The 22,040-nt window shown below is 35.6% G+C and overlaps 2 protein-coding genes across 8 annotated transcripts in view; one reads left to right on the top strand and one right to left on the bottom strand.

Annotated features, from left to right (window-relative positions):
* The window catches only part of LOC144979129 (uncharacterized), a 7,610-nt gene extending 4,654 nt beyond the window's left edge, over positions 1–2,956 (top strand). Inside the window, exon 5 of the mRNA XM_078925730.1 lies at positions 2,937–2,956. Within this exon, the coding sequence (XP_078781856.1) occupies positions 2,937–2,956 (20 nt within the window). The remainder of the gene's footprint in view (positions 1–2,936) is intronic.
* Positions 1,986–21,705, bottom strand: LOC144979690 (uncharacterized). 7 transcript variants are annotated; one of them, XM_078926608.1, is made up of 7 exons: positions 21,636–21,705; positions 15,684–15,832; positions 14,393–14,467; positions 12,400–12,548; positions 11,396–12,062; positions 6,177–6,257; positions 1,986–5,093 (listed from the first exon to the last, which is right to left on the bottom strand). In XM_078926608.1, exons 2-7 carry the CDS (start codon positions 15,784–15,786, stop codon positions 4,807–4,809), a joined length of 1,362 nt encoding a protein of 453 aa, XP_078782734.1. In that variant the 5' UTR covers positions 15,787–15,832; positions 21,636–21,705; the 3' UTR covers positions 1,986–4,806. The 7 variants fall into 7 exon arrangements, with proteins under 7 accessions (XP_078782734.1, XP_078782730.1, XP_078782731.1 ...); XM_078926604.1 differs by lacking the exon at positions 21,636–21,705 and adding an exon at positions 21,322–21,462; XM_078926605.1 differs by lacking the exon at positions 21,636–21,705 and adding an exon at positions 21,402–21,462.
* Positions 21,706–22,040: the final 335 nt, after the last annotated feature.

Here is a 22,040-nt window from a genome sequence, read left to right as displayed (position 1 = left end):
CCAAGAGCACACTATCAGTGTACACTTAGTTTGAGATTACCTAAATGTTTCACCCAGACACCAGCACAAGATCCCACTAAGAGGAACAACAGTACATAACAGAGAGATGATTTACACGGAAAAAAATATAATCTCCCAAAACTATAACTATACATTCAACTGTTTCCCTCCCACTCCCAGCCAAGGACTCCGGCCATGGTCAAGACAAAACTTAGTAATCTCATTCCAATACAAAGACAGAAAGCAATTGGAAAACAGATAAAGGGGTATAGAAGACACAGCAAGTACCTCCCTGCCCACTATGGGAGGTCGGGAATTAATCAGAGCTGCCAGCTCTTAAGTAGATTTGATTTAAAAAATCAGGATTTTAACCAGTAATCAGGAGTTCAGAGGTTTGGTCCTAGATGATGCAGGCTGATATTTTGGGATGTATTATTCTTATACAATGGTGATTGCCTAAATGTCTGCTAATTTAGTTGGAATAATTTCTCTTTAGCTTAAAATGTCCACTTAAAAAGAAAAATTGCCTAAATGCCTTCATAATGGCTTAATCTTCTCTTAACGCGATGCCTTCTGCATAAAGAAATGTCATCACATGCCAGATGATTCTCTCCTCTTGAGAAATTTTTGTGCTATTTATTGAAATATTTTATGAGGCCAGGATAGATAAAACCGCGAATACCATTATTGTTTTGTTTTTGTTTTTTAAGGGCTTTACAGCGCTTGCAACACATTAAGGTCATATCAGCGCCAGTAAAAAGGAAGAAAATGGGATAGTAAAAAGTTCTAAAATTACAATTAAAGCACAAAAGAAAAGGTAAAACAAAGGGATATTGGTTCAAATAGGGAACAGATGTAGATTCCGTCAAGGTACTTAGTTTGAGATCACCTAAAAGTCTCATCCAGACACAAGCACAGGTCCCAACTAAGAGGAATACACTCAAATGTTTACCAATCATATAATATGTAAACTAAACATAATACTATGCATAACAGAGAGATGATTTACAAGGAAGAAAATATCATTTCCCAAAACTATAACTATACATTTGACTGTTTCTCTCTCAGTCAAGGACTCCGGCCATGGGCAGGACAAAACTAAGTAATCTCATTCCGAGACAAAGACAGAAAGCAATTGGAAAACTGATAAGAGGGGATAGAAGACACAGCAAGTACCTCCCTGCCCGCTATGGGAGGTAGGAACCCCACCCAGGAATACCATTATTGAAAAGGGAGTTAAAGAACCAGATGTGAGGAAGATGTGGCATTCTTAATAAATATATGGGACCTGACAATGACTTCAACTGGGGAGAGCATAATAATAATATAACATAATATTCCAGGGTTAAGTTTGATCAATCACCTTATCTCGGATAATAATTTGATTCAAATTCACATGATTACATAATAAAACAATTACGGAGAAAGCATTGAACATAGCAAAAAAAAAAATAATTTTTAAAAAAAATTTACATTATGAGCAATATTTTCATATTTACAAATTGCATGTGTTTGTACACCACAAACCATGACATCTTAATTTCAGATTAAGACAACAGTTATTAATATCTATATCAAACCAAAATATATACAGTGCAACAGGCATTCGACAAATTCACGGGTCTTGGAATGAGATTACTTGGTTTTGTCCTGGCCCTGGCCGGAGTCCTAGCTCGGAGGGAAACAGTCAAATGCATAGTTATTGTTTTGGGAGATGATGTTTTTTTCCTTGTAAATCATCTCTCTGTTATGTATTATTATATTTGTTATTTTCAATGTATAATGTAAGCATTTGAGTGTATTCCTCTTGTTGGATTTTGTGCTTGTGTCCGGATGAGACTTATAGGTGATCTCAAACTAAGTACATTGGTGGTATGCTCTTGGAATCTACATCTGATCCCTATTTGCTCCTAGTTCCCCTGTCTTAATTTTTCTTGGGTGGTTTAATTGTAATTCTAGAACTTTTTACTATCCCATTTTCTTCCTTTTTACTGGCGCTGATCCTTAAAAATAAAAACAAACAATTCACAGGTTCAACGAACTAGAATAGAATTCCCAATTATGTCCTTCGTTGTCTTAGTAAATTTTTCACATCATCCACAAATGGTTTCAAAATTTCAACGACCTAAACTGATCACCATCTTGAAATCTGACATAAGTGTTTGGTTAATCTCTGGTATAGCCATTTTAAATACTTGCCTGTCACCCGGACCAATCAAACCCATAGATTGTGAGTATTTATCATAATATTTTGACACACTAATAAAGGAAATGCATTATGATGCCTGACAATGCAATGCATATTTTCTCCCGCCTGTGTTAAAATTGTGAGCGTGAGTGATGTTCAGGATCTATAGGGCTAATTGTTTCCAGTGACAAGCCGTGGATAGCTATTGTCTCAAGCTATGATGAGTGTACCAAGGCTACGGTTGTGCAGACAGGCCACTCCCTTCTTCCTGCTATCCCTTTTTCCCCATGTTATATGGTGTGGAGGTATTTTGTTTTGTTTGTCTAAGCAAGTGAATCAGCAGTGAATTATATTCACTATTTTGCCAACAAAAAGGCATTGGTTGTGTCATCAATCTATGAAACATGGATGTACAAACATTCAGATCATATATTTATACAGTGAACTGCATCACAGCTTGAGTCTCCTGTCTTACAGCCGTGTTTATGTTTATGTATTCGCTGAAATAAAGATTCCACGAACTTTACCTGCTGTCCCGTGTAGTTCAAAGAATGCATGTTGTACTGTATTGATAAATGAAAAAAGTTAATTTGAAAAGCATTTAACTTTAACCAATATCATTATTGCCATGTAAAACTAGCAAAATTTATAATATCAAAGGTCTAATGAAAGGTCTAACATTTTATGTCATCAATCTTTTAAATGAATTCAATAGTAAGTTGTTGAATTATGTTTGATTTCAAATCAGGCATGCTTGTTAAAGAATAATTTTTTAAAAAGTGAAAATAGGAAGCGGGCATTTTACTCCTAAAACCTAAGGCAAAAAACAAAACAATTCAACAAAAAAACAAAACAAAAACAAAAAACATATCCAGCCCAAACCAATCACAAAATCTCAAAATTTGATTTAAATAAAAAACATCAATAAATCTTACACTCTTGCCATAATGTTTGTAAATAAAGACCAGTCTGTTTCTAAGTTTAAATTTTAATTAATTAAAAAGAAAAATTCTTTCAAGTCTTAATTGGGTAAAACCATTAAATTAAAAAACATACATTTCGAGTAAATGGGATGGTTATTGTGTAAGTGTACATTCTAAACAATGATATAAAAATCTTTAAAAATCATTGAAAGTCAAATAATAAATAAAAGCTGTGCTGCACGAAAACCCGAAGAAATCCAAAACAAAATTCTATTTCCAATTTAATTTCTATATTATTTATTGCGAATGCATGGTAACACTGTCTTCTGAGAAAGCAAGAAACTCGTCAGAAAATGGCAACTCTATTGTAGTAATCAGGGAAGAAAAACCCAAACAAACAACTCTTCCTATCTTCTCTAGTCACCATCATTTTCATTAAAGATGTGATTTGTATGAATGAACCAGAGGAGATACTCGTAAAAATGGCAGACAAGAGCTTGCACATGAGGGTGGATTGTTTGATGGATTTACAATATCTGGAATTCATAAATATTTTGGAATCAATACTGCTAAACACTGACAAAACATATTTTGTTCATAATGGACATAAAACTAGCTAATTAATACAATCATAGTATAGATTCAAATGACTCATATCATAACTTGCCTTTAAGTCTTAAAAATGAGAATTTTTGGAAGAAAAAAAAATAGTTTTAATGTCTTTTTTACGTAAAACTGACAAACTCAGTCGGACTGAGTATTAATGATGATGCCTTAAATACAAAAACATTTTAAAAAATTAAACTCGAGTACATTCCATTAACATAATCAGTATACATAATTTATCATAATCATACAACTAACAATAACATGATTTACCATGGAAACCATACTTATTTCAAATGTTTTATAAAACAAATAACACTATCCTCGGGATATGCTGTAAAATATCCTCTATCCATTGTGAATCAGTTTTTCTAATTCTTAATAGTTTCGTATTTGCTCCCTAGTTCCACAACCATCATTAATTAAAATTAAAACAAAATAAAATAAGCACAAGCAATGGAATAAAGAATAATTACGTAATCTTTGCTATGAACATCCTCAACAATGCTGCTGATGGTATTCACGAACAAATTTATCGTCAATAAACTTTGTTGTTTTTGTTTGTTTTTAAGGGTTTTACGGCACTTGCAACACATTTAGGTCATATCAACACCAGTAAAAAGGAAGAAAATGGGATAGTTAAAAGTTGTAGAATTACAATTAAAGCACCCAAGAAAAGGGAAGACAAAGGGGAATTGGTTCAAATAGGAAACAGAATAGATTCCAAGAGCACACTATCAAAGCACTTAGTTTGAGATCACCTAAAAGTCTCATTCTGACACAAGCACAGGTTTCCACTAAGAGGAATACACTCAAATGTTATCAAATCATATATAATACATAAACAAAATATAATACAGCGCATAACGAGAGATGATTTACAAGTTAAAAAATATCATCTCCCAAAACTAACTACACATTTGACTGTTTCCCACTCAGCCAGGGTATCCGGCCAGGACCAGGACAAAACCAAGAAATCTCATTCCAAGACAAAGACAGAAAGCATGTTGGAAAACAGATACAGGGGGATAGAAGACACAGTAAGTACCTCCCTGCCCACTATGGGAGGTCAGGAACCCCACCCAGTCATTAAACTTTCCTTTTATAAGACTTGATTGGTTTTCTACAGACAGGGCATTTGATGGAGTAGTCATTCAGTAGAATCTCCACACAGTATTTGCAAATACCTCCGTGACCACAAGGTTTCAAGGTGACCATTGGTACAATGGGTGCCTGCACACTACAAATAAAACACTCCTTATCTTGTGAAGTTTGACTTTCATGATGATGATGACGACGATCCGAACTTTGGGTTTTGTCTTTGTCAGAATGGGATCGACGACTATGACTTCTACGACTGGCTGAACCATTAGAAGCTGTGATAAATGTACAATAAGTTTTAAAAGGTTTATTAAATTCATTACATGTAGTTATTTCAAACTGTGCTTTAGAAAAAAAGGGTTATATTACTATGACATGACTGTAACTTGACTATTCAACATGAATATTACATTATAAATAAATCTTTTGGAATCATGAGCAGAAAATAGAATGGAAAAAACTGAAACAAGTAAATCAATACAATTTGTATGATTAGAATACAAGAATTTTGGCATATTCCTTGCTTAATTTGCCAGATAACACAAAGCAAGCAGATCTGAATCTAACTATGGAGTTAAGATTTAGAAAACAGCGCCTAAGAAATGGTAGAAGGTAATACAGAAGGACCGTAGGATATGTTAAGAATACAGTGTCACAATGCTCAGGTAAAAGGTGCTCAGGCAAAAGGAAGTCAAATGCCATCAAGGTTCGACCAACAAAGGGAAATAATTACTACTAATAATACACTTTTTACTATTATATGGAAAGATGGAGATGGGACCAACAAAAAAATCCACACAAAAAAAATCAACTTATGCGGCCTTGATTTATCTGCCTTTCAATGTATATTCCATTTCCACAGGTTTAACATGATCAAAGTGCTTCACAAGACTATATAATTTATCCTCGAAGAATAGGAACAACATTTCATTTTAAACAAAGTAATGTTGTATTAGGGTTAATTGTTGTGGTACCGTAATATTATTACAGTATCTTTCATTGACAATAGCCAGGTACTCATTTGCACCAATGTCCAGTGGAGCAATGTTTACAAAGAGCCTTACCCAAGGACACAATGTCAATTACAGATTTTTTGCAATCCTTGTCACCCACCCGGCACCTAATTAAACTTTGAATTTCTTGAATTTTGTGACAAGAAAAGACGTTGCACTGCTACCAGTACTTGTAAACTTTTAGAGGCAAATGGTAAAAATATCCACCATGCAACCAAACTAACTTTACAAGATCAATTCCTAAGTATTTATTTTATGTGTTGGTTTGTATTTAAAAAAAGGGTAGAAATAATTTATTTGAAATCAATCTATTTACAAAAAATATTTATCTCTGTCTCACCCTACCTTCTTCACGTCTGCCATTTTCCAGACCATCATCTGCTGATTTATAGTTATAGTGGGTGGTCGTTGAAGTTGAGGTATCATCTGACACGGATAAAGACAGAGAGAGATGAAAATTATATACAAATGTTGTGTTAAACCAATCAAACACATTGGCCCCCATTACCTGTATCCCATGGAAATTGCTTTTGGCTCTTATTATTTTTTAAATTGAAGATGTCGAGGGACAAAACTAGAAAGAAAAATCACAACCTCAGTTATATGTATGGAAAGTAAATAAATGGGAAGTAGGAAGATGTTGGTTTACAACTCCTTTTGACGCGAAATGTAAGATGTATTATTTTGAACGAATTGAACCAAAAAAAAAAAAAAAAACCCAACAAAAAACAAACAAAATAGAAAGTGTGTGTCTGATGAATCACACAATTTTCACATTATTTCATTCAGTTACAATGCCAACAGAATAACTTTTGTCTCCATTAAAAAAGAAATATTAAAAAAATCCCTTTATTCATCTCATAGGGGAAATTTGTCTCTAGGGTCTATTCCAAGGGAAGACTGGAATAACACAGTCAGCCGCAGTGCAGCACTGCAAATTGAGCTAGGGCGAGGTGACTTACTCAAGGCCACACAACGCAGCGGTGGGTGATCAAACGCTGTACCTTTCAGGTATGAAGCAAAGACTGTACCACTGAGCCACGCTGCCCCCATTATACTTTCTAATCATTTTTATGTTCTTTGAAGTGAAACCTTTGACTTCGAGTTTATTTGGAGCTTCTACTCACAAAAATGTGTACTTTGGCAATCTGTACTTCTCTTACAATTTTTTACAGCAAGTGTTAATGGCATCAGGACACATTTTGCCTCTGTCATTCGTAGCCGACATATTTTCCATCTGAATCAAAGCTCTTTCAAACTTAATATTGACCTCAAAAGCTGCCTCTCGAATAATAACCTATTGACAGCAGAATCATGGAAAAAGTGTATTTGAGAAGTTTTGGGTAGCCATGCAAAAGACAAAGCTCGACTCATATCAAAATGAATGTATGATCCTAGCTTGGTATAATAATGATGTTAAAATAGCTCAGATAGGAGATATAAACAATTGGGGTCACCAATCACAAGGGATCGTTTAAAGCCTGTCGATGTCATTGGAAGAACGTGTGTCAGAAAGCAAAATCTAATAACAGTTGACTCTGCGTGTGGATTAAGCTGAGAAACTAAAATAGCATTTATGCACCAGCTTCCATGTACCATTCATGTCGAACCTTCCCCTTTGAGTTCTCTACGTGCTTGGGACCGTCATGTTCAAGACATGGCCTCTTAGAAGGGTTTAAAAAAATTTGTTTGCTGTTTAAAAAAAAAAATGTTATTATTTTTCTTTTTCATATTTTATCGACAACAAAATGTGACATTTTTTTTTGTAAGAATAGTAATCATGTAGCGTTGATTGCATTTTATTCTGTGCAAGCTGTTTATAAACCCTTGTCTCCAATCTCGCCAATGTTGGTAGATCTCATGATCTTGAATGAAGCAGTGTAGTTTGTCCACCATGTCAAGTTTTTCAGTGTTTGTCAGTGTTGGTGTATCACATTCCAATGACTTCGAGTTTATCTGGAGCTTCTACTCACAAAAATGTGTACTTTGGCAATCTGTACTTCTCTTACAATGTTTTACAGCAAGTGTTAATGGCATCAGGACACATTTTGCCTCTGTCATTCGTAGCCGACATATTTTCCATCTGAATCAAAGCTCTTTCAAACTTAATATTGACCTCAAAGCTGCCTCTCGAATAATAACCTATTGACAGCAGAATCATGGAAAAAGTGTATTTGAGAAGTTTTGGGTAGCCATGCAAAAGACAAAGCTCGACTCATATCAAAATGAATGTATGATCCTAGCTTGGTATAATAATGATGTTAAAATAGCTCAGGATATATAAACAATTGGGGTCACCAATCACAAGGGATCGTTTAAAGCCTGTCGATGTCATTGGAAGAACGTGTGTCAGAAAGCAATATCTAATAACAGTTGACTCTGCGTGTGGACTAAGCTGAGAAACTAAAATAGCATTTATGCACCAGCTTCCATGTACCATTCATGTCGAACCTTCCCCTTTGAGTTTTCTACGTGCTTGGGACCGTCATGTTCAAGACATGGCCTCTTAGAAGGGTTTTAAAAAATTTGTTTGCTGTTTTAAAAAAAAATGTTATTATTTTTCTTTTTGTTTTTTTTTTTCTTTATCATATTTTATCGACAACAAAATGTGACATTTTTTTGGTAAGAATAGTAATCATGTAGCGTTGATTGCATTTTATTTTGTGCAAGCTGTTTATAAACCCTTGTCTCCAATCTCGCCAATGTTGGTAGATCATGATCTTGAATGAAGCTGTGTAGTTTGTCCACCATGTCCAGTTGATCTTGAATGAAGCTGTGTAGTTTGTCCACCATGTCAAGTTTTTCAGTGTTTGTCAGGGGTGGTGTATCACATTCCAATGACTTATCCTCATCTGCATTATCCAGGCCTTGTCTTTTGTGTGGCTGAACATAGTCCAGTAGCTCCTGAGATGTCAGTTCACTGCTAATGGGTATATTGTAGTTCATTGTGTCAAATCGATTGAATGCTTCAGCGCAAAAGTTGTGTGGAACTGGAACAACATTATTGATTTCAAATGGATGTTGGTTGTCAGTGCATTTGAACCCTGCTTTGAGAAAGCAGTTAACAATAGTCTCTGTCTTTACCTGTTCCCATGCAGCTTTGGCAAAGTAGATTGCTTCCAGAACGGTAAATTTTCTGGCAATTGTTAAGGCATGGGTGGATTCGTCTGCATCAAGAGCTGAAAGAATTCTTGAATTCAACAAAGATCAACAATATCCTTTCCAGGTCTTTATGATTCCTTGGTCCATGGGTTGGATCAGACAGGTAGTGTTGGGTGGAAGGAGAACAATTTTTATGTTCTTCAATTCCAAGTTTTTCGGATGGGCAGTGCAGTTGTTGAGGAAAAGACATTTTTCTCCAATCCAAATGGAATCAATGTGTCGTGATTAAGTGGAGTGATTATACAGAAAAAATTCTGGTTTTCAGGAATGTAGCACATAAGCCGAATGTGCAATTAATTGATGTGCGATTAAGCGGAGTGAACTTTATTACTTATCAAAATTCGATGATACACAATCATGCGAGCAGCTTTTCGGCATTTGCAATGAATTGCTGGGATGAGATAAATCATTGCTGTAATGTATTTGGTTACTTTTATTACATTTTTGGCTTGAATAGCTAAAGCTGGCAAGTGAGCCAACTGTCAAGTTGTTGAATAAAAATGGCTGACTCCTAAATCGTTACATGAGGTCAAAAGAAAATAAATAAAAGTTAATGGTTTTTCATTTCACACAACCCATTATTAACAGGAATGCCCCTGATCTCAGCTTAGAGTCAAACAATTTTAAAGAGCATTGCCAATTTTGTTTTGAAGGACCACTCAATCAAACGACTGACAAGCAATGTCGTGGTTGGATAGGTGCTTGGGTAGGTGAAGAGGTAAGAGAAGTTTATAAAACTCTTCAAATAACAGATGAATTCACATTAGAACAAGTGTTTTAAGGGGCGGTTTGGGTCTTTTCTAAAAAAATTTTAATTACCACTATTTGGCGGTTTTAATCATTCTATATCGTCATTATAGGTTAAAAAACAACATTTATGATGAAAATTTTTAATTATCTGTGTTGATACCCATTCTGCGATCTAATTTGGGGGGTCTGACATAAAAAATATAACAATCTCGTGGCAAACGTTCCACAAAAACTAATGAAGGAATGACCTCCATATTCTTCCCTCTTGTCAACATTGTACCATAGTGTGTCACCATAGAGAGATTTTACGGCTTTAGCTTATGAAATTTTTATTAGAACATTACAAAGTTGAGAATCAAAATGTTATGACAAAATTGATGTAAAAAATTCAGAATTAGGATTATAATTAAAAATTCACATATCTTATCAAAAAAATCTCTCTATGGTGACACAATACATTATCTCTGTGATAACTGTGGAAAATTTCAGACAATTTCATTGAATAGATTCTGAGAAACGTTTGACACAGTATCCCATACCCTTAGAAAAATGACATATTGAGAAAATAGCAAAATAGCTTCCCGTTTTTCACACTTTTCTTACTACCTGTACCATTTTCGACTGTTTTTCGTGCCTTTATAGTCTACTTTAAGAATTTGGACTTCACTTATATTATTCCTAGGATAATAAAATATTATTTTCCACCAAAATCTCAAAATCAATTTTTCGAAGGATTTTCCTAATAATTAGACCCAAACCGCCCCTTAAAAATATGAGGTTTATGGAAGACCCAGAAAAAAAAAAAAAAATAATGGCCATACTCAGACTTAATAATTGAAAGCAAACAACAGAAGACTTTAATGATTTTTGTAAAAGATCTCAAAGTCATACTTATGGTTTTACAAATATGATAATGGTGGTGGTTGATTGCATCATCGACAGAGTGTCAGATGTCAAACTTCAAGAAAAATTATTGGACCGGGATGAAGATCTGACTCTGCAGAACGCAATAAAGCTTGGGCAACAGCATCATCAGTAATATTACGAGAAGTTAAAGTTGACAGAATTGATAAAAGCACTGAACAATGGAAAAAGCCAAATACTGAATTCAAAGTACAGTATTCAAAAGGCAGCAACCAGTTCAAAGCTAAGACTTGTGGAAGATGTGACAGGTCAGATTCACATAAAATATGTCTAGCAAAAATGTCAACATGTGACTATTGTAAGAAAAAAGGACATTGGCAAGCTGTCTGTCAAAACAAATCATCCAGAAAAGTAAATAGCCTGAATGAAATTGATGACAAAGAAATGTTGCTCCAAATTTACACACTGGAACACAGTACATCTAGTGAGAACAGCACTGATTATAAAGTGATAATAAACCGTCATTCAAAATTGACACTGCCCCTCAATGTTGGAATTCCCTACCAGCATCCCATAGGTCATCATCATTCCTTCAAACACAACTAAAAACCCACTTGTTTCAAATGTAATTAATTAATGATCCGTTTGTTTATGTATTTGTCCATTTCAATTGATGTCAATGTAAAGCGCTTGGTGCCTGTTTAGATGGGGTAAAGCGCTATAATAAGAACTATTTATTATCATTATCTCTACTACTAATTTATGTCACATCAGTGACTCGAACCAACCTGTTTCTGATTCAGTCGTTGATGTTGATATTGAAGTGGAAGTTTCACTAGAGGATTCGTTGACCAAGCCCATCCCTACCCAAAACATGCTGTAATAGTTGCTATCAAAGGTATGGCTGCCATTTGATAGATTTGATGTTATTGTTGCTGAAGATGAATTTCCAGTTGAAGACTCATTGACCACGCCCATACTTGTGGTAAAATGGCTGCCATTACTACCATCAGAGTTATTGGTGTGGCTACCAGGATGTCTGCCATAAGGAAACCGATTGAATCCAGACCAGGGGTTGTTATTATCATTGAAGTGCCAAGGTGGTGGATAAGGGGGGTATTGGTTATAAGGGAAAGGGTGGTAATGGGGGTGGGGTGGATACATGTAATGTGCTGGTGGATAGTAGTGGTGAGGGATTCGAGGGTCATAAGCTGGGAAGGGGGGTTGATGGTGATTTAAATTGGGATAAGGTTGAGGATTGTTGGGATGGGGGTAGGGAGCTTGTCCGTATGGAGGATTTCTGTCTGCTGTCTCAAGGGTGCTTTGGTACTGTTTAGTAGGTTGTGAGTCACAAGAAACGTTGTAAGCAGTCACAGGGGGAGGGATGCTGGGTGGGCTGAATGAACGGGGGATGACCTGGCTCTTCACACTCTCAGTTGAAGAACAGCCAGATGGCTGTAAAGATATTGAAGATAATGATAAAAAAGATAAAAAGCAATTCAAAATGATTAAAAAATAGAAAGTATTGAATTGTGGCCGAGTAGTTATGACTTATTTCCTACCCCTAAATCAAAAAAAAAAAAAAAAAAAAAGACATTAAAAATGATCATGGTTATGATTCCAGAAAATTCCAGAAAAAATTCCTATAATGAATACCTTAGCGATCCTTTGAAAATGTTTTGAACCAATGCTATATTTAAATGATTATGCATTAATCTAAAGAAGGTATATCCATTTTCTCTGGTCTCACAATGTACTCCATTTATAACCATGATCAATCCTATTCACTTACTCGTCTCCTGCGGTAATTGGTGTTTGAACTCGTTACCCAATTATGAGTTCTTTCACTGGTGTATGAGATTTCATCATCATCAAAACCATCATCAACAATATCATCCTCGTCATCACTCTCTTTTACTTTTCTTCGATTGGACCTGTGACCTGAAAAAGAGTTACATGGCTCTTACATATAGGACGATATTATTTCGAAACATGTACACCAAGTGATGTCAAAAAGGAAAATGTGGTATTCATAAGTATTAAGTGATTGTCAGGTATTAACCATTAACTGAGAATTTTAAACTCACTCTGATTTCGTTGTAAATTGTTTGGCATAATTTCAGTCAAGACATATTCATCACAGTTAAATATTAATGTGATAAAACTTCAAACTCTTTTCACCATCAAGATTGGAAAATACACTTGAGTTCAGTTTCCTTATTCAAATGTCCTGAATTTTTACCTTGTTATTCTTTGTCATAATTCCATTCATTCCTCGAATCAAATTTTACCTCGAACAAGTTTCCTCAAACTAATTTCACCCGGCCAACGTAACAAAAAAAAAAGAAAAGAAAAATTATGTAAAGGTTAAAAAAAAAATGTGCCTGGTGGTTTTGACCCATGGTTATTTACTGTGAAACTGACAGTCACATATGTGTGTATTGTGTGTATACAGTATGATACCACACACACAGCAATTCACACACCCCATCACTGTTTCACATAACCGACATCTCTCTGCATATTCTTATCACTTCGCTGTTGGTTCCAATTTCCCCGCACCCAACCCCTTGTAACATGTGCCCGGGTGTATAATCACCAGCATAAATAATGCAAATAGTTTGACCTCTGACAAATGTCAACAAGCAATGGTTTAGTGAACTGTTTTAAATATGTATTTTCCCAACGTCTTATCTCATACATCGAGTTCATGGTCACGTCTTCAGCAATAAAAATATTAGGCCCTCAAATAGTGGGACTCACTTGCCACACATGGATTAATACAAATGACAAGCCCTTTAAATCTTGCGCCTCATAAATTTTATTTCATTCTGTACAATGATGCCAATACTTTCCACAGAAAACAATTATTTTGTGACCGGCCATTTACAGGCTGGGCAAAGTCCACACAAGTGGAAATAGCTTTGGATGTGCATATTACCTATATCTATAGACTCCAAACCAAGTTTCAATCAACTGCCTCCACCAATGAGAGGCCACGTGATAGAAGACCTAAAATAACAAGACACATACAAGACCGCCTAACTGTATGCCAATTTCAAGAAAATTCATTTCAAACTTCTTTAGATATGGCAAACCAGATCATACGGACTCATGGAAGCATAATTAGCAATCATTTACAGGCTGGGCAAAGTGCCAGACAAGTGGCAACAGCTTTGGATATGTATATTAATATTACCACTATTCAAAGACTCCAAATCAAGTTTCAAGCAATTGCCTATCCATATAACAGAGGCAGAAATAGGAGAGCACAATTACAAGCACCACAAGCATATCAGCTTTGTAGGAAATGTACTAATCTGGTTGAATGAGAAATGGCTACCAATTGAATGACATACAATATAGTAAGTACAACATGTACTTGAATACCATGTAGTACCATTAACCAACACTGTGTGATCCATAGTAGCAATAATACTTAATGTGTGCCTGAAGGGTGCAGAGCTGATGATAACACTTCATATAATTTATGCGGACTGCTGGACAATATTTTTAAATGGTTACAATGGGGCAATGATTATTGTACAGGCTATAGTATTCATGTTTACATATCCATGATAAAGTTATGGTTTATATGCATCTAAATGTTTTTAGAAGAAACAAAGATAATGACAGATATAAGACTTAACAAAATGGTCTTGACAAAAACACAGGAAAAAAACCCCAAACAACTCTTGAGTAAATAAAATCCCCATGAAAAAAAACACATTTTCCCCTCCATCCATGTTTTACAACTTAACTCATTAGCTTGATCATGAACTTACCTTTTTTCTTTTTTGGCTTAGGATCGGTTTTGGTCTCATTTTCTTGTGAGTCGTTTCTTGGGGTCCAAGTACTGCCTTGAATTGGAAGAAATAAAAAAAAAATATTTCGCAGTCCTTCCACTTCCTTATATAAACGGACTGACTTAGTCTGAGCATAACTGTCGCTTTTGCATTTTCAAAAATTTAAAACTATTGTACCTATATACATATATATATATATATATATATATATATATATATATATATATATATATATATATATATATATATATATATATATATATATATATATATATATATGGGGTGGACATTCAGACAAAAACGTTTGATCATCCCCCGCCCCTCCTCCTTCTTCTCCCCCCCCCCCCCCCAACAAAATAAAAAAATGACCCCAAACCAACAGCGTGTAGAATATTATTGTGTAAATCGCTGTACTTTAAACATTAATGCTTTTATCCATCTTACAGTTTGATTTTTTTAAAGATAACTTTAAGAGGAAAATTTCTTAATTTATGGATATAAACTTCTGAAAAAATTTTTTGTTTCTTTGGTCGTGGGCATATATAATATTTATGCAAAATTTCAATGCAATACAACAAACAGTTATAAAGATATCAACCTCTAAGCTTGAATATAATAAGAATTATGAAACCAATATAATCACCTGTTACTGCTTCTGATTGGTGGGAGTGTAGGGAGGTGTAACTGGGAGGTAATTTGAATGTAAAATCATTCTTTTGTTGATGCAGTGCCAAGAGTGGTAACCATAGCAGTAAATGAATATTACCAATAGTTTAGCTGACACCTATGTCTACACGCATATGTTTTGATTTTCCTTGAAATTTTTGCTACGAACCACAGCTCAGATTATATATATATAACAACGTTGTAGAAGTCAAACTATCTTAATTATATTTCAAATGTTTATATAATATATAATATATATATATATATATATATATATATATATATATATATATATATATATATATATATATATATATATATATATATATATATATATATATATATATACATTTTAATTATAATTATCATTACTCCTACAGATCTGTTTCTTGTCACTGGGACAATCTACGGGAAGATTGTCCCAGTGACAAGAAACAAATCTGTAGGAGTAATAATAATAATAATTAAAATGTTAATAGCTCCTTTTATTAAAAAGTTGAGCACTATTTTTTCATATATATATAAGTCCAAAAAAAACTTTGTTGTAGTTGGGTTGCCCTAAATTAATCCCTTGTTACGAGACAAGTCAAGCTTTATAACTTACCCCCAGAAGATTGTTGATCATTCATGACCTTCATTGAATACAGGATGGTGGCCACACCCAGTACTCCTAATACAGGGATGATGATAAACAGTGGCGATGGCATCTTTGTAGTAATATCAGGTACAATAGAAAAAGGCTACCTGTTTATTCTGTAAGATAAAAACAAAATATTAGTGGTGAATAGACGTCTATATAAAATAATACTTTCTGATCCAAACCAAATTAGGCTTACAACCTACTCTACTCTATACAAGAGTGAGAATGACTGGTCACAAGAAGGAGGGCATTTTACAGCGCATAATCACGACCCATCCATGCGTCTATCACAACCACAGACTGAGCAATTTGATTGGAAGAAAAAATATATGGCAGCCCTGTATAGATTTTGACAAGCAAAAACAGCTTTTAGGCAAGCCGACCTCTTAAGATTGGATTCACTTTCAATTTTTGTTCTCAACATTTGTAATAGTCCAAGAGGATATGAAGTGAATAGAAAAGTGCCAGAAGACAATAGAGAATAAAAAAATTTCGCGGCGGTGGTGGGGTTTGAACCTGCGACCTTATTGGTACGACAACTCCGCCTGGCAGGTGAGAGCGTGGCTCTACCGTGTGAGCTATCCACGAACACAAAAATATTCGTTTCAAACTCAAAGTCATTACTAGATCCCTCTCTCACCCACTTCTTGAGACCGCCGATTCGTTCGTACACCACCATCGCGAATAATTTTGACCAGCAGTTAAGCTTAATAGCCAATATTCTCAACACAAACATATAACATAGAAACGATTGAGACATTGAGTATGCTCCGGTGTATGGGGTGAATTTTTTAATTCAGAAAAGTGAGTGGAGCAGGCACTTATGTTGGTAACAACAAGATATGAAGTGAATAGAAAAGTGCCAGAAGACAATAGAGAATAAAAAAATTTCGCGGCGGTGGTGGGGTTTGAACCTGCGACCTTATTGGTACGACAACTCCGCCTGGCAGGTGAGAGCGTGGCTCTACCGTGTGAGCTATCCACGAACACAAAAATATTCGTTTCAAACTCAAAGTCATTACTAGATCCCTCTCTCACCCACTTCTTGAGACCGCCGATTCGTTCGTACACCACCATCGCGAATAATTTTGACCAGCAGTTAAGCTTAATAGCCAATATTCTCAACACAAACATATAACATAGAAACGATTGAGACATTGAGTATGCTCCGGTGTATGGGGTGAATTTTTTAATTCAGAAAAGTGAGTGGAGCAGGCACTTATGTTGGTAACAACAAGATATGAAGTGAATAGAAAAGTGCCAGAAGACAATAGAGAATAAAAAAATTTTTTTTATTCTCTATTGTCTTCTGGCACTTTTCTATTCACTTCATATCTTGTTGTTACCAACATAAGTGCCTGCTCCACTCACTTTTCTGAATTAAATAATAGTCCAAGAGATTAGCCGTTATGAGAGACAATTAGCTCTCACCAAACCCGTTGGTAACAATGCACCGTTGTCAATCACAATGCAAAGGATATCACCGCTCATTCTCTCCTCACAACTATCATCGTCTAACTGTTGTCTAAACCATGCCCAGCCCACTCGTCTTATATCAAATGGTCATAGATGATCCGAACTGTAAAGCCCGGTCCCCTTTTGTCTTTTTTTCCATTAAACCCACTTTCGAATCTTCAACGTGTCATGATTTCACCCATGATGAAATCTAATCATGAGATTTTGTTTGATCGATTTCTTGAATTTGTCTCTTTTTGAGGGATACAATTTGTTGCGATTAACTGAACTTTGTTGCAATTAACCAATGACTTTCATATAGAAATAATTCCACTTCTTGAGAAATGTTGTGATTAACTGAAAGTTGCAATTAACTGAGTTGTAATTATCCGTAGTGGACTGTAGAAGTGGCGGTAGGGATGATGATGCGGTGGTGGTTGAATTGGTGGTAGGGATGATATGTGGTGGTGGTTATAATGGTAGTGGTGGTACAGATGATGAGATGTTGTGGTAGTTGCAGTAGTTGTGGTGGTAGGGATGATGATGTGGTTGTGGTAGTAGTGGTCATAAGAATGATGATGTGGTGGTGGTTGTAGTAGTGGCGGTGGTGAGATGATGATGTGGTGGTGGTTGTATTAGTAGTGGTCATAGGAATGATTTTATGTGGTTGTAGTTGAAGTGGTGGTGGTAGGGTTGGTGATGTGGTGGTAGCTGTAGCAGTGGTAGTGCTTGGGATGATAATTTGGTCGAGGTAGTAGTAGTGGTGGTGGTAGGGCTGATGATGTGGTGGTGGTTGTAATAATAGTTGTGGTAGGGATGTTGATGTAGTGGTTGTGATGAGTCTTTTTTTATTCACAGAAAAAATTGAAAGAGGCGGAATTGTGATGGTGATGGGCCGAGATGAACCACCAATGAGGCAGAAATCTGCCCTTAGAAGATTCTTAGCCTTGTCTAAAGTAATAATTCTCAATTTCTCAACAAAACCTGTAACTACTGAAAGAATATCGCTTTCTTAGTTATGGTCTTAAGACTGGACAACAAAACTTAGAGGGAAGGGGGACAGATAGTTTAATAGTTAGGTAAAGTACTGAACTCAGGTATAAGCAGAAAGGTTTTTGAAGCCTAATGGAGCCAGCTTTCCATGTGGACCATCCAGCAGAACTTTGGTAATTGGGCTAGCTGAGTCTGGAGAAAGTGCTTTACGATAAAAAGTGAACAAGTGTTTGTTACTGTCCACTTACTGCTGGGACAAATTCCAAATCCTTGAGAAATCTGAATGATTTCTACAATGGCTTTTGACACTATATCAATAGTAAAATTTATGAAAACGGTGAGGTTTTATAGCACTAGGAGCTCAGCTACAACAGGAAATTAAAAAATCCCCGTTCTACCCCTTTATAATTCTTATTAATAATTTACTTATATAGTTCTCAACTTCCAAATAAAACCTCAACGGCGCTTGATAATATTATCATTTCCAAACATTCATTCAGTGACTAATTAGAGATTATAGACACAGAAACAAATACACACACACACACACACAAATACATAGGTACCTACACCAATCTTCCTCACAAAGATTAAATACTTGTTCCAATTAAAGACATTTGATTGATAAATCTCCTGATCTTGCTATCATGTGTGAAATTTTTGATTACATGTGACTCAATGACTGAAACAAACCTGTGAAATTCCTTAAAATAACAGATTAAGATGACCAAGTAAACAAATTGCACTGAATCGGAAAGGTGCCCAACTGCAACACTGTCTACATTATAAAGGATATAACAGTTAACATAGCAATAGCAAGATAGGCCAATCACATTCTTTTATGTTGTGAGAGGACTATAATAAGGATTATGCTTCTTTTTTTTTATTTGGATGTGGAGCACAGGATGATAGAAACTTTTTCACATCTTTAAAGTTGATTTTTAAAAAATTTATTTCTTTACTTATTTTTCAAAGTGACTATTTCTCTGAACGGTACAATTCTCAGTTTTAATTCCTCTATCTCGTTAGTATTGGCAACACGAGAATCGCGAACACTTTACGGGGCCAACACGGTAATCTCGAACAAACTGGACATTCCCTTGCGGTCATCGTCCATATTTATCGCGAATTGTTTGTGTTGAACGGAAACGAAAGTTGCCATCCCTCCCTGTAGCACTAAGTGTCAGTTAAAGTATTCCACATGTGCATGTGTGGTATATATTATGTGTGTGTGTGTGTGTGCATGCTGAACTAAGGGGGAATTGTGAAGCATGTTTGACCAGCGATTGCCTAAGGCAGTAACTGTTACGTATTAAAATGATACAAACAATTAGGGGTGGGGGAGGTGGTGTGAGAGCAATGCCCTCCCTTTCTCTTTAGCCTGCTATGGGTAAGAGGGAAGAGCGTGAAGGTGTTAAGTGAGGAGTGATAGTGATTTTATGTACTTATGTACCGGATTCATAGGTAATGATGTCGCGTGCTGAGTGTGTAATCCACAATGCAATATGCTGGCTTTGTCTTTTTATCAAGCACACGCATTGGAATTCTATTTCTGTAATTGAACAAGACAAGATACACTAAAACTGAACACCAGTGAAAACTCTCCACAATTGAGTAAAAGATGGCAGAGTAAAGGAAATTAAATTGTCTCACTCTCGACAGAGTTCACAACAACAGAGTTATCACTGTAATATGACTTTTATCAAGACCACCCACATTTACCTCCTCATATCCTCTGTAAAATATTCAACACGGAAACCTCAAACAAATAGGCCAGGTCCCGACTTTTCGAGATTTCCGTGCTCGAGCGTATTCGAATCAGAGATGAAAATAACTATCATAACACGGAAGTAAAGATGGTGGAAAATTATCTAGCTCATATAAGACTTTTAAGATACACTGTTATCTGTGAGGATAGACAGCTCAGTGGGTTAGACCACCTTTCATTTGTTCCTTTTAGCTGCACAGGTTCGAATCCAATTGCTCCCTTTCCTTTCTATTTATTAATTAATTTTTTTTTTTGAGCGAGTCTATTCTTTTCTCATTTTTTGGTTGGCTTTGTTCCGTTTCTGAGCATGAATTTCTTAAAATTGTTCTTATTTTTTAAAAAAGGTTAAGTAGTTTTTCTCTCTCTATCTGACCATTTGGTCTCTCTGTCAATATTTTTGTTTGTTTGCTTTTTAATCATTTATTCTTTTTAGAATATACCTTTTGAGATCGGAGTGGGGACGAATATGACAATTTGCTAGAAAGGAACCAAAAGAGAGAGAGAGAGAGAGAGAGAGAGAGAGAGAGAGAGAGAGAGAGAGAGAGAGAGAGAGAGAGAGAGGGAGGGGGGGGGGGGCAGGGACTGGATGGGATATTTATCATTTGCAACGAAATGTAGAAAGAAGACAGGAAAAAAAAGTGGCGGAACCAGGATTCGAACACATATCGGCGATTTTGACAAACCTTCTAAGGCAAATGACTTAACCATTTGGCCATGAAACCCACATGGATGTCGACGCATTTTGTGTATACTGATTTATAGTTGGATGTTTTTATTGATATTTTATCAACTTTACTTATTTTTACGTGCATTTCGAAACTTTCCATATTCTGAACTGTGGATAAATGTTTAAAAGAGCGGAGTTTCAAAAAATCATCTGAGAATAGTCAATTTTCTTATTCTCTGAATCACAGCGTACTTTTGAGGAAGAGGTGAAGTTGGCTGGAAGTTCCTTGGGAGAGATGAAGAAGACAAAGAACAAAAAACAGTGAGGATGTACTGTTATACGCCCTATGTTCCACAAGGATTGTAAAGGATTAAATGAATGATGTCATCAATATGTCAGGTCGGCCATCTTGTTTTTAAGAAAATGTTACCTCTCTTAGGTTTCCCCGTTTTTTTCTGTCTTGATTTCATTTGCAATTTTTTAAAGCCAAGGTTTTAACCTGTAGCTCATACGTGACAACCTACAGTCACACAGGTGTGATGGGGAACGAAGACACAGATTCAGCTTTAACTCGCACTGTTTACTTTAGTTTTAAGTTACCGGGCGTCCTTAGACTAAGACTTTCTAGGATTGCTAATAAGTCGAAACATAGTACTGTCTTGATTGTTGTTTAATTTAAGGATTCTGTTGAAGATTGCAATATAAGAAACAATCCATACCCACAAGGAATAAAAATGCCATTCAGTGAAAAAATATCAAGAAACAAAAAGAAACAAAAACAAAGGCGGTCTTAAATCACTTTTCTTGAAAAATCTTGACAACAACAGTGCGACGAGATCACCGGCGGCTTAGCTTAGGACAAAAGGATAAAGTACTCGATTTCAAATAATCCTCATACTCATTATGACTCATATGATCTTATTTAGATTTTGATTGTCTCTGAAACAAAAAGTGTGATAAGCGAATCATCTTTTTTTTAAATTATGGAATTAATACAATTATTCGTGCTAAAATTAAGATGATTAAATTGTACCTTTTGAGGGTATATAAACAATGAATTAATCGCAATATGATCGCAACCGACTCCAGACTGCCAATTACTGAGTACAGTTGGAAATACCGAAGATCTATTTCCCGCGAAATCAAAACGGGCTTTCCCGTTAAGTTGTCATACGGAGAAATGAGTTCAAGTTTCCGGTACATGCGCGGTGCCTGACTGCCTGATGATAATCTTCTTACTTCTTATTTCATTCACGTCCATAAATTTCAAAGAGCATGCCTAACAGTTTTGACAATTTATGATTTATTATGAAGCGTATTTGCTGCGGCTTTGTGGTCTGGTGGTATCACACACGTTCACTTTAACGCAAAGTGTAGTTGTCGGAAAATATTACTCACTCCGAAAAGCACATAACACTTAGGTGCCTCATTTGTAAAC

The sequence above is a fragment of the Berghia stephanieae genome, chromosome 9 (assembly GCF_034508935.2).
Source record: "Berghia stephanieae isolate SIO BIC M18660-M18661 chromosome 9, UCSD_Bste_1.3, whole genome shotgun sequence".
Taxonomy (NCBI): domain Eukaryota; kingdom Metazoa; phylum Mollusca; class Gastropoda; order Nudibranchia; family Aeolidiidae; genus Berghia; species Berghia stephanieae.
Note: the sequence above shows the minus strand (reverse complement) of the source record. Positions and strands in the feature narration are given on the sequence as shown.

Coding starts and splice junctions, on each gene's coding strand:
- LOC144979690 (XM_078926608.1), bottom strand. CDS start 15,786: ATGCCATCGCCACTGTTTATCATCATCCCTGTATTAGGAGTACTGGGT. Junction 14,468..15,683: donor TGATCAACAATCTTCTGGGG/GTAAGTTATAAA, acceptor TTCCAATTCAAG/GCAGTACTTGGACCCCAAGA. Junction 6,258..11,395: donor AACGACTGAATCAGAAACAG/GTTGGTTCGAGT, acceptor TATCCGTGTCAG/ATGATACCTCAACTTCAACG.